The sequence below is a fragment of the Topomyia yanbarensis genome, chromosome 2 (genome assembly GCF_030247195.1).
Source record: "Topomyia yanbarensis strain Yona2022 chromosome 2, ASM3024719v1, whole genome shotgun sequence".
Classification (NCBI taxonomy): Eukaryota; Metazoa; Arthropoda; class Insecta; order Diptera; family Culicidae; genus Topomyia; species Topomyia yanbarensis.
In genome coordinates, this window is record NC_080671.1 from 106,084,720 (window position 1) to 106,101,211 (window position 16,492).

Here is a 16,492-nt window from a genome sequence, read left to right on the forward strand (position 1 = left end):
TGTGTGAAGTCGGTCTGTTATCTAGTGTTTCGTCATCAATACTGCGATATGGGATTCCTGCCTGGTGGTGGTCGCACGAGTGTCGGGCGCGTACAGAACAATATCGTCGGAGGCAGTATGCGTTATCGCCAAGATGATCCCCATCTGCATCGCCCTGGCGGAGGATAGCAAGTGGTACCATCAATGAAATGTCAAAAATGTGAGGAAGATGATGAGAGTCGATTCGATGGTGATGTGGCAGCTGGAATGGAACAATACGGAGAAAGGAAAGTGGACCTACTGGCTCATCCAAACCTGTCGACGAGGGTCAGTAGAAAGCACGGAGAGATTAACTTCCACCAGAAACAGCTCCAATCGAGCCACGGCTCCTCCAGGAAGTATTTTCATCGGTTCGGGCACACAACGTCACTACTGTGCCCGGCGTGTGAGAACGTCGAGGAGACACCGGAGCATATGGTCTTTTAATGTCTGAGGTTTGAATTGACGTGCAGGGAGCTACTTGAAGCTACTTGATGGAGGGAGGGAGGGAGCTGAGGGAGCTACTTGAAGCGGGAGGACCGGATGTCAACGCGGATAATGTACACTCAAAAAAAAGTAAACGTTATGCCTATTGATTTTACACATAGATTTTTGCAATTAACGGAGGCATATAGACACTATTTGCTGGCACATAAACCTAATGTGTGTATTTACAAGAAATATTAATCTTACATTCACATTTCATAACTATTAGGCACATAAGACCCCATTCTATAACAATATGCACATATAACTTATGTGTATGCATACATAGTTTATACAGTTGACACATAGAAGGTATGTGAGCGCGTGATAACAATAGCATTTCTACTTCATATGAATTTTAAGCGGTTTGAAGCAAATAGAATTAACGTTTGGATTTTTTTCAGTGTAGCCTACAGAATGACAAGCGACGTAAAGAGGTGGAACGCAGTAAACAGAGGTATGATGTAGATCATGACCGTCTTATAGCGGAAACGGCGTGATGAACATCGAGCAACGGTTTCGGGAGAGCAATCACCATCAGGGAACTCTCCGCAGGAATAAGCTAGATCCACCGCCGAGGACTAGTCGAGTAGACTGCAACAGAGCACCGAGTACGAATCGTGGAAACGCCAACGAACCGGACGTCACGCTCCATCCAGAATCTCCAGACCGACCACGGCACCCCACCGGTTGTTCCGATAGAAAAATAGCGAAAACCAAAGAAAAATCGATATTGGGAGAACTTCTCTCGCCGGGGAACTCTCCGTCAACGTAAGCTAGATTCACCGCTGGGGACTAGACTGAGTACATCGCGACGAGACACCACCATATCTTGTCCACGATATGTTATCTGAGGAATACAAGGTGGATTAGCGTTGATTAATGTCTTTGCCACAAAATGATACATTAGAGCAGTTTAGCTCCGAACACCTATTCGGTCAATCACAGCGGTGAACTTCCGTGAGCCATTTGGCTCCCGTTTCTGTGAGTCATTTAGTTCCTGTTTTCTTGAGCCATCTCAATGAGTCACATATTCCCGTTGCGTGAGTCATTTAGCTCCCAGTTTTGTCGCAATCTACTTGGATACTCCATAAATCATACTCAAAGGGCACACCAGTACTTGGCGATACCGGATGGAGCGTAGCTTCTGGTTCGCTGCTTCCGGCTCGCTGAAAACTCGACGGCCTACCGCTGGCGCTTCACTCGACCTACTCGATCTAGTCCCTGACGGTGGAACTAGTCTGCTCACGGGTTTCGGTCCGGCGATTCCAGATGGTTCGTGGCACCTCAAACAAGGCTGTGGTTGCTCTCACAGTCTTCCCCTTAACATAATCGTCGCAACTTTAGAAGTTCGAGTCGATGATATATTCTCCGTAAGCGATTTTTGCCTTTTGCTGTCTTTTGGCTGCTAGTCAACACCAACTCTGTTTTATAATGGACAATCGTCTCCGTGGTGAATGCCTCTACCTCTTCTAGTGATTCTCCGATTACTTGGAACACCACATTATCCGCGAAACCAAAAATCTCTGGGAAGGATCAGCTTCAATACTTCCACAGCGTCGGGCTGAGGAACGTCAGTTGTAGTTCTCATTCTCCCTTGTCTGTATCGCAGATCAGTGTTCGGTACTGAAAATAGCTTTGTAATATCCTGCAGAGTTACTCATGCTGTACAGCGAGTGGGCGATTGATTTCCAGTTAGCACTGCTGAAGCGTGCAACGCGTGTAACGTAATCATCACGCAATAGCGATATCCTTTTCTCTGCTGTCTGCGCAGCTCCCACAACCGTTCGGATGTTATTCACTGTAGATCTGCCTACAAGGAAGCAGAATTACATGACATGCCGTTCTCACGCTCCGTGTACTTGGTTAGCTTGTTCAGGATTACTCTCTCTCTCTCTCTGACAGTACCAAGAGACCTATACGCTGGAATATCTCCATGTTTACCCGGTATCGGAAGCAACATAAGCTTCTGTCACTTCCAGTTATCGAATCATTCTGAACATATCCGAGTTCTCATGTATCGTTGTTTTCAGCACCAAGTTTGGGGCTTGTCGTGGGTCCTTCTTCACTATCATGGCTTTCGCCATCTCAATCAGCTGTTTGGCGGTAGTTGGAGATCCTTCTTCGTAATCATCTTCTCTGTGCGGCGAAGATTGGTTCATGTTGCGGGGAAAACCTTTCGATGGTGACCCTCCATCCTTTCAACTTTGCCATGCAAACTCTGTGGGGGTTTCCTCGAGAATTCGCATTGGCTTTGTAGCAAAGCTCATCACTTCAGCCTTTTTTGTTCAGCTTGACTGATTTGTTGAGAGTGGTTCTTGCAGCTCGTTTCCCTCTTTCAGTGTCATTACGTGCCCTCTAACTTCTTCTCCAAGCTAGGAGGCAACTTATACAAAGATCGGTCGTCATATTGCACCAGGCGACTGTTTCTCGGTTTTCCATTCCTCGGTACGATTGCATTACACGTCCTTGTTAGTATTGCCGTTATCTCTTTCGCATTTAAGTGGAAGAGAATGCCCTCAAATTTAAGTTCTTCGACGAACACGTCCTTGTGAAAGATAGTTGTTTTCCACCTTCACTCGTTTATATATCTCCCACGTTATTCAAACCGTATCCTGTTACCAATGCTGTACCAGATCGCTTAATAGTCGCTGTGGGTATCTACTAGCACACATTTCAGTGAATTTTTCGTGGAACTCCAAGTCTACAAATAATTGACATCGATAATGGATTCCCGGTTCTCACTGCGGTAAGTACGTTTAGCTTTGCAGGAGCCTTCTTGATCGCTGATGGCAAGATAAAGTCCTTTTGATTCCAGCGTCCATCTCGACAAAGTTTCTGGTTCTTAGATTATTTCTCTTCGGCTCCTTGTAAATCGACCTATTCGATTTTCAGAAGCTTAGTTTTAAATGGAAGGTTTAGTAGCAGCCTTTGATCATACACAAATACGAATCGCACACATGTCTGCGGAATGAATATTCAGCCACATATAAATCGCCAGGAGTCTGATTTGAATTCAGATTTGTTGTAAATGCAGACAAGGAAGAAAAGACAACTGTCGCTTAGTGGTTTACAACAACGAATGAATCTTTATTTTTCCTGTTAGCGTACTAGATACATTGTATAGAAATGGCCAGTTGGTAGACTGGCTAAGTCAAGGTAGTATAATAAAGGTATGGATTTAAAGGTGAAACAACATTATAACAAGTTTGTTTCCTTATCGATATTATTTTCGCATGCAACACTGTGGCGTTTACAATGGAATCGATTCAGGCTTTTCCAGGTGTCGCAACTTTTCAAGTTGCTACGCACCTACTATTCAACAACATTGGTTCGTGCTGGTATAACCCTCTCTTTAGGTATGCCTCTGCGCCAAAGACATTTTCCACACCCGGTGACCGATCAAGGGATCGATCGAATTAACAGGTTACGCAAGGACAGGCAGAGAAAGGAACAAAAGACATTAGCGAATTGTTGTACGAAGTTAGTTCTTATACGAAAAATATTTAAAATAGCGAGAATTTGTAATTTCCTATCAACTACGGTAATTATTATCTACTGAAATACTTATATTAATATGGTTATCTTAAAATACTTAAAATTACTTACTATTTTTATCTTATTACTATCTTATTATAACATCAGTGGCTGTTAAAATATATTGCTGAACTCATACGGTTAGAACAAAGGCAGTAATTGCAATCGAAGCCAAGAATTTGCTAGGTTTAATCCAGCAGCTGAAATACAAAAAGAAGAACAGAATTAAAACGTAAAAGGGACTAAAACGTAAGTTCTTAAATTTATATTATTACAAAGAAAGGAAAACACAATTGAATTGTATAACAAAAATACCTATATTTCTCCGGCAGGGATTTTTTAACGGCTCGTCGAATAAAGCGTTTAGAAAACCAGAATCCCTCCTTTTACGTTGGAATCACAACATTTTAAAAAATCCGTTTTATCACGATCGGGGGCTTACTGAGGTATATCGAAAGCCAATCGGATAAAAGGCTCCTGGCCAGGTGTGAGTTGTAAAGCCTGCAATGATCCAGATAACAGCCGGATGGTTTGCTGTGACGACTGTGGTTTATGGTATCACTTCAAGTGCGTGGGCGTTGATGAAGGCATCGAGGATGTGGACTGGAGTTGTGCAACATGCGAAGCTAAACGTACAGCTAACAGCGCATCCGTCATCATTACGGTACCTGTACAGGGTGGAGCGGAACCAAGGTCAGAGGAAAACCAAGTGCAAAACGAGCAACTTAAGCAGTTTCAACTAAAAATGGATCAGATGCAGAATAAATTTGAAGAACAGCAGCGGGCCTACGAGAAGTTACTTCGTGAAAAAGACCGCAAGTTGCAGAATGCTGTCAGTGATTTGCACCACCAGTTTCAGCGTCGAATGGAGAAGCGAGAGAAGCAAATACGAGAGGAGTTAGTTGTTCCATCCGGTGTTCCTCCACCTAACGCGAATTCAACGACTTTAGGAACGGAAATCCGAGCAACGGGCGACGTGTATAAAGCGATCGAGCGGATGGAAAGACAACTTATGGAGATGGCAAGAAAGCAAGATGTCCAAACGAAGTGCCTTGAGAACCGAGTGAAAGCGATGGAAATCGGTGAATCTATCCCACCGAGGAATGATTTTGCGATCGAAGAAGAAACAGTGAACACGGCTCACGAGCTCAGCAGAAGTCAACTTGCCGCACGGCACGCAGTTGCGAAAGAACTTCCTTATTTCTCAGGCAATCCGGAAGAATGGCCTCTGTTCATTGCTACTTATGAGAGTACTACCAGGATGTGCGGTTATAGTGATGAAGAAAACCTACTTCGACTTCAGAAAAGCTTGAAGGGAAAAGCTCTAGAAGTAGTGCGGAGCCGTTTGTTATATCCAGCAGGGATCGAAGGTGTCATAAACACGTTAAGGACGTTATTCGGCAGGCCGGAAGTGATTGTACACTCATTAGTATGCAAGATTCGGGAAATGCCCGCGCCGAAGACAGAGAAGCTTGGAACTCTGATCGATTTTGGCGTCGCCGTCCAGAATATGTGTGCAACGATCGTGGCTTGTGGTCTAAACGAGCATCTTTGCAACGTGGCACTCCTTCAAGAGCTCGTCGAGAGACTGCCACCAACTATTAAGCTCGATTGGGCGAGATTTCGTCATGCACTAAATGCGGTTACACTGTCGGACTTTAGCAAATGGCTTGGTACGCTCGTGGAAGCGGCATGCACAGTAACGGTTCCGTCGTCAATAAGCAGCTACGCAGGCAAACCAGAGAAACGAGGTCGAAGGGAGGAAGTGCACGTACATGTCGAGACGACTTCTAGTCCATCTCTTGTTCCAGTGGTTCCTTTCAGGACTACGCCGAAGCCAGCGTTTACTCAGTGTGTCCTTTGTCACGGAGAATGCGGAAATCTAGGCTCATGTAAAATGTTTCGGGAAATGGATATCGATGCTCGGTGGGCAGCACTGAAGCAGCACAAGTTGTGTCGTAAATGTTTGACAAAACATTTCGGAGCGTGTACGGTTAGGCAAGCTTGCGGAAAGAATGGTTGTACTTACATGCATCACCAATTGTTACACGATGAGGCCAGATATCAACGACGAGAGCTTCAACAAGCATCACTTCCTCGTGGTAGTTCAGAGACATCCGTCGAAACCTGCAACACGCATTCAAGTAACGTAGGAAAGGTATTGTTTCGATACGTCCCGGTGCTCCTACATGGACGAGGCAAGTCTGTCAGTACGTTCGCCTTTCTGGACGATGGTTCATCGGTCACACTTATGGAACACAGTTTGCTAAAAGAACTAGATATTCAAGGTGAACCGTATCCTTTGTGTCTCGATTGGACATCAGACTATCAACGGCAGGAAATGAATTCCGTTAAGCTTGGTTTGGAAATTTCGGGAATACACGACACTAAGGTGCATCAGATTCCCAAAGTTCATACTGTCCAAAGGCTGGCATTGCCAAGGCAGACCCTTGCTTTGGATGAATTGCAGCTTCGCTATCCATACTTGCATGATCTTCCGGCGGATTCATATTACAATGTCGAACCAAGAATATTGATTGGAATCGATAGTTGCCATTTGGGGCACACGTTAGACAGCAGAGAGGGGAAGAAAAACGAGCCGATTGCCACCAGAACACGCTTGGGATGGATAGTGTTTGGACCCTGCTCTGTAATACCCCAAATTAGTTACATGGCACATCATAGTTTTCATGTGTGCCAGTGTTGCAAGCGAAACGATGCTGAGCTGCATAAAACGGTGAAAGCATACTTCGCCTTGGATAGCATTGGGATCGGGCACAACATCAAGCCACTCCTATCAAAGGATGATGAGCGAGCGCAGCAGTTATTGAAATCTCTAACTCACGTTAAAGACAGAAGGTACGAGACAGGATTGCTCTGGCGCAACGATGATGTCCGACTGCCTGATAGCAAACCTATGGCTGCGAGACGGCTGAGCTGCTTGGAGAAGAGAATGCAACGAGACCCTGAAATGGCTGAATCGTTAAAGGAGAAGATTAGAGATTACGAGCGATGCGGATATATCGTGAGACTGACTGAGAAACAACTATCCAAGAAATACCCGCGTGTCTGGTATCTGCCAATTTTCCCCATAGTAAATCCCAATAAACCAGGAAAACTACGAATAGTTTGGGATGCGGCTGCGAAGGTTGCGGGAGTATCGTTGAATTCGTTTTTACTTACTGGGCCGGATTTACTTACTTCTCTGTTATCCGTGCTTCATCGCTTTCGCGAATTCAGAATTGCCATTACCGGGGATATACGGGAAATGTTCCTACAAGTGATGATGAATGAAAATGACCAACAATGTCTGAGATTTTTATGGCGAAACGGTGAGCTTGACCGTGATCCAGACGTTTATGCTATGAAGGTGATGATATTTGGGGCAACGTGTTCGCCGAGTTGCGCGCAGTATGTAAAAAACCATAATGCACAACGATTCCAGGACCGATTTCCAAGAGCAGCTGAAGCGATAGTGAAGGAACATTACGTCGATGATATGCTCACTAGTGTGGAAACGGAAGAAGAGGCGATAAAGTTGGCGAAAGAGGTCCAGTTCGTCCATGCTGAGGCTGGTTTCGAAATACGCAACTGGCTGTCAAACTCAAATCAAGTACTGCGGGAGTTGCAAGCGACACCAGGTGTAAAAAGTATGAATCTGTTGAGCGAGATGGGGACAGAAAAAGTTCTGGGCTTGTGGTGGTTTACTGTTACTGATTCATTCACCTTCAAAGTATCCCCAAGGATTAACGCGGAACTACTTAACGGTCATATTATTCCGACAAAGAGGCAGATCTTAAGCACGCTAATGATGATCTATGATCCTTTGGGATTCTTGGCAAACTTCCTGATGTTTCTGAAGATATTGCTTCAGGAAATATGGCGTAGCGGTGTGAATTGGGACGAGCCAATCAACAGTGAACAGCGGGAGAAATGGCTGACGTGGGTGCAAGTTCTTCCGAGAGTAGAGATGGTTAGGGTGCCCAGATGTTACCGGACGAGGAGTAGCATCAGTGAACGAAATTCGATTCAGCTCCATGTCTTCGTTGATGCGTCTGAGAATGGAGTTGCTGCGGTATGTTATCTGCGTTTCGAAGAAGGTGGCGTCGTGGAATGTGCACTAGTCGGGGCAAAAACAAAAGTAGCTCCACTGCGATTTGTGTCAATACCCAGACTGGAACTGCAGGCAGCCGTAATCGGCGCCCGCTTGGCGAACAGCATCACGGAGTCGCACAAATTAAAACCTATGCAACGATTCTTCTGGACGGATGCGCGAGATGTTCATTGTTGGCTAAACTCTGATCACCGGAAATATAGCCAGTTTGTAGCGGTACGAATCAGTGAGATGTTGGAGTTGACGGAGCAACATGAATGGAACTGGATCCCATCAAAATTGAACATTGCGGACGAGGCTACAAAATGGCAAAAGTTACCGGACCTGGCTCCTACAAGTCGTTGGTTTCGTGGACTGGAATTCCTGTGGGGCCCCAAAGAGGGTTGGCCTGATAATATATCAAAATTTGGTGACACAATAGAAGAAAAACGTGTAAAAGTACTACATCACTTCGAAGAACGTGCGATATTCGAATGGGAGAAATTTTCCAGATGGAAACGGTTGCTACGTCATGTGGCTTTTGTGAAACGATTCCCAGCTAATATACGCAAGAAAATCGTCAAACAACCTGTTGAAAGCGGTCCCCTATCCCATGAGGAACTAAAAGAAGCAGAGCTGACTATACTTAAGTTCGTTCAAGATTCCGAGTTTGCCAGAGAGATTCAACACTTAAGGAAATCTAATCCATTGCCATGGAAGAACGTGTTGCCCAAAAATAGTTCATTGTACAAGCTTAGCCCAATTCTTGAGGTAGATGGGTTAGTTCACATGAAAGGTCGCATAGATGCTTGCGAATTTGTGGAAGAGTGTACGAAACGCCCGATATTGCTGCCTAAGTGCCATCCAGTTTCGGATCATATTATCGCCAGCATTCACCAACGATACTGCCACATGAACCACCAGACGGCGCTCAACGAAATCAAGCGTCGGTTCTATATTCCGAAACTTCGTTCGGTGTATAATCGTGTTCGTAAGAGATGCCAGCTTTGCAAAATCCGCAAGGCAAAACCAGCCGTCCCTGAAATGTCCGCTCTACCACCAATGCGGTTGAAAGCCTTTTGTCGGCCATTTTCATATGTAGGCATTGATTATTTTGGGCCGATGCACGTGGCTGTTGGCAGACGCACCGAAAAACGTTGGGGTGTGTTGATTACTTGTCTCACTGTTCGAGCAATACACCTCGAAATTGCGCACACCCTCACAACAGATTCATGCATCTTGGCCATTAGGAATTTCATAGCCAGAAGAGGTTCCCCCTTGGAGATATTTAGCGATCGCGGAACGAATTTTGTTGGTGCAAGCCGTGAATTGAAACAGGCACTACAGCAGATAGATCAGGACAAGCTGATGGAACATTTCACTACAACGGATACAAAATGGTCATTCAACCCGCCAGCTTCTCCGCACTTTGGTGGCGCATGGGAACGCCTCGTTCAGTCAGTGAAGAAAGCCTTGAAACACCTACAACTCACACGCACACCTACCGATGAACTATTAAGAAACATGTTGGCAGAAATCGAACTAATTATCAATTCTAGACCGTTGACTGAATTGCCACTAGACGATGAGCTATCATCGCCGCTAACCCCGAACCATTTCCTACTCGGGTCATCAGACGGTTCTAAGCCACCGGTCACATTCGAAGACAGTAGCTACGCCCTGAAGCACACATGGAAGATGTCGCAGGTCTACGCAAACAGGTTCTGGAAACGCTGGATAGCTGATTACCTGCCAACGTTAACGAGGAGAACAAAATGGTTTTGTCCGGCGAAGCCCATAGAAGTGGGAGACATTGTCGTGTTGGTGGACGAGACACTTCCAAGAAATTGTTGGCCGAAAGGACGAATCATCGACGCCGTCCGGTCCAAGGATGGCCAGGTTCGAAGAGCTATGGTGCAAACAGCTAGCGGAATATTGGAGAGACCAGCCATAAAACTCGCCGTGTTGGATGTTGGTGCGATTGGGAGTACCTCGGATTAATGATCGCGAAGTACTGGGGGGAGTGTCGCAACTTTTCAAGTTGCTACGCACCTACTATTCAACAACATTGGTTCGTGCTGGTATAACCCTCTCTTTAGGTATGCCTCTGCGCCAAAGACATTTTCCACACCCGGTGACCGATCAAGGGATCGATCGAATTAACAGGTTACGCAAGGACAGGCAGAGAAAGGAACAAAAGACATTAACGAATCGTATAAGAACTAACTTCGTATTAGTTCTTATACGAAAAATATTTAAAATAGCGAGAATTTGTAATTTCCTATCAACTACGGTAATTATTATCTACTGAAATACTTATATTAATATGGTTATCTTAAAATACTTAAAATTACTTACTATTTCTATCTTATTACTATCTTATTATAACATCAGTGGCTGTTAAAATATATTGCTGAACTCATACGGTTAGAACAAAGGCAGTAATTGCAATCGAAGCCAAGAATTTGCTAGGTTTAATCCAGCAGCTGAAATACCACGAGATGTTAGATTGAAAATTCACAGGCGGGTCCTTCCTTCCGCGAACAGTAAACGTTTCGTTTGATGTTTGACTGGATCTACTATTTTATTCGGACGTCGTATCTACCCGAGAGTGGTCAAAATCAGAGTCGGAAAATGTTTTTTTTCATTTGGCAAAATCAGGCGAAACTGACGAAAGAACGAAGCTTCTTTCTATACCTTAAGCACTTTGCGAAATCGAAAATGAGACAACGGGCAAGCATGTAGCAGAGCGTTTTCAATATTCTCTTCGCACGCTCGTTTTCGCTTTGAGATTCTGAATGATATTGGTGCCTTCGATATTGAACTTACTGCTGGGGAAACAAAAATACACTAGCAATGATTAAATATCTTAAATATTTGTCGATGCTCGATTCTGTAGACTTGCGAGCCAATGATGGTATTGTAAGACGGAAGCCTGATCGGTGTGCATATTTCTCATTTAAACTATGTTCTAGTTGCATTATTATATGTCCATTGCATTAATTTCACGTAATGAATGAGAATCGAAAATTACTGAGCATGCATCAAAACGAAATTGCAGCTTCGGATTGTCATAAGAAAACGAAAGTCGCTGCTGCTGCTACTCGTTTTCGTAGAATCGAGAGAGGAGGGAACATCGCCTTTATTGTTTTATTTTTTCGTGCATTTAGCGACGAAAGAGGCAGGGAAAGGATGAAGATGAATTCTCTGAATTCCGTCTTTCATTGAATAGGTATGAGAATTTTAGGCTATGGTCAAAATAGATAAATCATGAAATGGCAATTTCCAAAACCACCATTAAAGTTTTTAATGACGAAAAGCAAAACTCTATGAAAGCTATTATTGTTTTATAAAACGTGACAATTTTTTAACTTAGGTTATTAGAAAAAAAATTATTTGCCCCCTGATTTTTTTCAGCGATTTTGAAGGAGGGGGGTGGCATAATTTTTAAAAAAGATTTGAAATGGCCTAACTAAAGAGAAAATTAAACAGTAGACATACGCTTTAAAATGAGTAGTGTGCAGGTTTTTGAAATGCACGATGAAAAAATGCATCAATTAGAAGTTGACCAATTTTTGATCGTAAAACCCAGTATAACGCTCCCACATGCTTAACAAACAAACAATGAGTGACAATGCAAAGCTGGTTTATTCCACGACGCGATCCAACTGTGTTGATGTTGACTTTTCGAATTGTCCTGACCATCGATTCGTGAAGTAGAGCAGTTGTTGAGTCATTAGCGGAAGCTAAGCTGCGACTGTGCAATTCCATCATCTACGTCATGCGATTATGTTCAAAAACATTAGCTAAGCAGAACCAGTTGCTTCGCAGAACAGCTTGAAACGCGTTTTCGAGCGAAATGATTTTTTATATAGCATCCCAGCATATATACACGGTTAAATCACAGAGAACAGACGTCCATCTTCAGCATTAAACTTGTGTAAAATCTCTAACGGTTTCGAAGGTAGTTGGGATATCCAAACCAGGAGCGCAACTGTCGTCATATTTTTTTGTGGCTGAGTTCGACAGAATTGGCAGCGGTTATTCCTCTACCCAGTCAAACTAGTCCGGAACCGGTTCGGACTTCCAGCATGAATTCTAGCTCAAATGCATCAACCGATAGAGTCGGAATCGGTTGTTTTCTTTGAGCAAGATTCCATACTGAATCCATTCAGGATTTCGAACCGGTTCTGGAATGGATTTGACGGATAGTTGGGATAGGTTAGTGTGGCGGCGCTAGTGTTTATCGTATATTAATTCAAATGTTTACACACGTTTTTTAAATATTTTTGTTCGATCATGGATGTCTGTTCTCTGTGATAATACGGAGAAATTTTATACTGAAAGATACTTGAGGGAACTTCTTCCCAAGTTTACGCAACGGCGGCCGTGTGATGAGAATGTGTCCGACAAAACCTATTTCCCCCTCCTACCTGACCATCCAATGCAAATCAAACCAAGGTGCTACATATAGTCAATAAACATTAGTAACGCACCCAGGACAGATTCCTACGTACCAATTCTGTGATCAGCCGCTACACCACGGAAAACCTTGTGTAGAGGCTGCTAAAAAACTTCTATCTGTTACGACAGATATAGGAATAGGCGAGGCCGATGCTATTTTTTTTAAATCGATCTTTTTACCTTATAAAATCTTTTTTTTTCATCTGATCTTTCCCGGTGTTCAGAAACATCGATTTTTTTGTTTAAAGAATCGATGTGGTAAAATTGATTATATTTTTCAAAATGTCCATCACCAGACCAAGACCGGTACACAGTCGTCGTATGCTAAATCATAATCGGTTGATAAACCAACGACTGTGGATCGAGCAGTAACAAACATTAACTCAACAACGATCGTGCCCAGTATCACTAAACTAACTTCCATAACCACCAGTGAAGTAACAATTACGTCAAATACCTCCAGGAACCTGTGTACATTTTTCGCGACATGTCAAGCCACCCGTACATTCACGCTCTGCTGGAAATGTCTCATGTCTCAAACAGGTTAGCTTCCAAGCCTCGATGGTTGGTCTCGTGACATGTCATGGAATTTAAATGCGTCATCGGTCTTGAGACTGGTCATGAGGATAATTTACCAGTCGCGCGTAAGGCGATACCAGTCACAAAGTTTACGAACCTGTAGGATGATGAACATTTTGTCATGGTTTGCTTGTTTGATCTGTAGGGGAACTGGGGGTAAGCCCGACACCCTGGGTAAGCCCGACACCTCACGACTTTTCCTAGTTATCAAATTCTAAATCATACAATAATGACAAGATATTATTAGTACGATTATTTTAGGCATTTCGATACACATCGATGCCGTATGGATTCATTAAACGTCAACAAAATAAACAAAACAAGCGAAAGCAAAGTTGATGCGCGCTTGGATGTTATTTTTAGTTGATACATTTTAAGGTTTCAATAGCACAAAAGCTTTGAAAATGACCAGTTTTTGTATCACACATTCTATTCTACTCTCCATATCGTTATTTGAGTGTATTGAAGATAAGTTTGAGTATTTCAATACTGTTAATTGAGCATTTAACAAAAATGTGCGCTGTTGGGGTAAGACCGACAGTTTTGGGTGGGGTAAGACCGACACGGTGTTTAGTTGATTGGATTCGTTTTTGAATCGATACGAACGACTGGGTATATTTGTTGTGTTCAATTATACTATAATTACGTCATGTTAATAATTGAAATACACAAAAACTATGTTTTTTTGTCTTTATTTATCAGTATTGTCTAAAAGCCGACCAAAAAAATTAGGAATTAAATTGAACGTGATTCATAGTTATATTACAAACAGAAACGAAAAGTATAATCTAATATGAGATATTGAAATGATATTGATGAAAAATTTTCATTGACCGCCGGATTATTGATCAACAGTGTTCCGAAAAATCACAACACGAACCGGATAGCTTACTACGAAGCGTGCGTCACTTTTAAGTGAATGAGTCCTAGTAATAGCGTATATAATCTGCTTGCAGAACAGCTCTTCCTACTTAGAATGGCTATACAAGTGGCAATTAAGCTCGAAAGAATTACTTGAGTAAACCCGTACCATAATATAAACCATGCGTTAAACACTATTTATTCATAACACCACGCATACGAATGCTCTTCCTCTTGCTACGCGATGAAACTACAGAAAGCATGCGTTTGCATCACACATACTCATATACACATAATTACACTTTATCACACATACACAATACATTTTTAATGGAAAAAATTGGACATAAAGAAAGTTTAAAAGGGGGTCGCTCTTGCCCCTTTGGGGTGTCGGTCTTACCCGCAGCGTTTTTAAAATGTCATTTTTCTCCATTTTTTGGCAACCAATAATTTTTAATGAATTCAATTTTTTGAAACGCTGAAAAAATTATATTTTGTTAAGAACCACCTAAACAAGGATTATGCACAGAATATAAAATTTTAGGAGCTTTGTGGAATTTTAGAAAAAATATTGCGCTTAAGGTGTCGGACTTGCCCCGAGGTCCCCTATCTTATTCTTGATCGTTTAAGTACCGTGCAGTGGCAGATAAACGGAATGGTAGACGCTATATAAATTCAATTATTTTGAACTTTTTCAACTTTTTGATAATAAATGTAGCGAGTTACGAGGAGTTAAAAATCAATAGTTATAGACCTTTCAAACGCACACTGGGAAGTAAATGCGTCAAAATCGAATAAATTTCAACTTTTCACAGATAAACAGTGTTTGTTATTGCGAGTTAAGAGGTGTTGAAAATGAATAGATTTAGACATTTTAAACGCACACTGGGAGGTGAATGCGTCAAAATTGAAAAATTTTCATCTCTTCACAGATAAATATTGTTTGTTATTGCGAGTTAAGAGGTATTGAAAATCAATAGTTTTAGACATTTTAAACGCACAAGGGGAAGTAAATGCGTCAAAATTGAATTTTTTCATCTTTTCACAGATAAATATTGTTCGTTATTGCAAACTACGAGGAGTTGAAAATCAATAGTTTTAGATATTTTAAACGCACACTGGGAAGTAAATGCGTCAAAATCGAAAAAAATTCAACTTTTCACAGATAAACATTGTTTGTTATTGCGAGTTACGAGGTGTTGAAAATCAATAGTTTTAGACATTTTAAACGCACACTGGGAAGTAAATGCGTCAAAATTTGAAAATTTTCATCTCTGCACAGATAAATATTGTTTGTTATTGCGAGTTACGAGGTTTTGAAAATCAATATTTTCACAGACAAATATTTTTTGTTATTGCGAGTTACTAGGAGTTGAAAATCAATAGTTTTAGACATTTTAAACGCACACTGGGAAGTAAATGCGTCAAAATTTGAAAATTTTCATCTCTTCACAGATAAATATTGTTTGTTATTGCGAGTTAAGAGATGTTGAGAATCAATCGTTTTAGACATTTTAAACGCACATTAGGAAGTAAATGCGTCAAAATCGAAAAAAATCAACTTTTCACAGATAAACATTGTTTGTTATTGCGAGTTAAGAGGTGTTGAAAATCAATCGTTTTAGCCATTTTAAACGCACACTGGGAAGTAAATGCGTCAAAATCGAAAAAAATCAACTTTTCACAGATAAACATTGTTTGTTATTGCGAGTTAAGAGGTGTTAAAAATCAATCGTTTTAGACATTTTAAACGCACAAGGGGAAGTAAATGCGTCAAAATTGAATTTTTTTCATCTTTTCACAGATAAATATTGTTTGTTATTGCAAGCTACGAGGAGTTGAAAATCAATTGTTTTAGACATTTTAAACGCACACTGGGAAGTAAATGCATCAAAATCGAAAATTTTTCAACTTTTCACAGATCAATATTTTTGTTATTGCGAGTTACGAGGTTTTGAAAATCAATAGTTTTAGACATTTTTAACGCACACTGGGAAGTAAATGCGTCAAAATCGAAAAAATTTCAAGTTTTCACAGACAAATATTTTTTGTTATTGCGAGTTACTAGGAGCTGAAAATCAACAGTTTTAGACATTTTAAACGCACACTGGGAAGTAAATGCGTCAAAATTTGAAAATGTTCATCTCTTCACAGATAAATATTGTTTGTTATTGCGAGTTAAGAGATGTTGAAAATCAATCGTTTTAGACATTTTAAACGCACACTGGGAAGTAAATGCGTCAAAATCGAAAAATTCTCGACTTTTCACAGATCAATATTGTTTGTTATTGCGAGTTACGACGATTTGAAAATCAATAGTTTTAGACATTTTAAACGCACACTGGGAAGAAAATGCGTCAAAATTGAAAAATTTTCATCTCTTCACAGATAAATATGGTTTGTTATTGCGAGTTAAGAGGTGTTGAAAATCAATAGTTTTAGACATTTTAATCA

General features: G+C 41.6%; 1 protein-coding gene across 1 annotated transcript; it reads left to right on the forward strand.

Annotated features, from left to right (window-relative positions):
* Nucleotides 1-3,982: 3,982 nt before the first annotated feature.
* LOC131679652 (uncharacterized) lies at nt 3,983-10,135 on the forward strand. The gene is made up of 2 exons (XM_058960385.1): nt 3,983-4,048; nt 4,150-10,135. The coding sequence occupies exon 2, from the start codon at nt 4,568-4,570 to the stop codon at nt 10,133-10,135; it is 5,568 nt and encodes a 1,855-aa protein (XP_058816368.1). The 5' UTR covers nt 3,983-4,048; nt 4,150-4,567.
* Nucleotides 10,136-16,492: the final 6,357 nt, after the last annotated feature.

Bases quoted from the DNA above. Each gene is read 5' to 3' on its own strand.
- LOC131679652 (XM_058960385.1), top strand. From the start codon at position 4,568: ATGGTTTGCTGTGACGACTGTGGTTTATGGTATCACTTCAAGTGCGTG.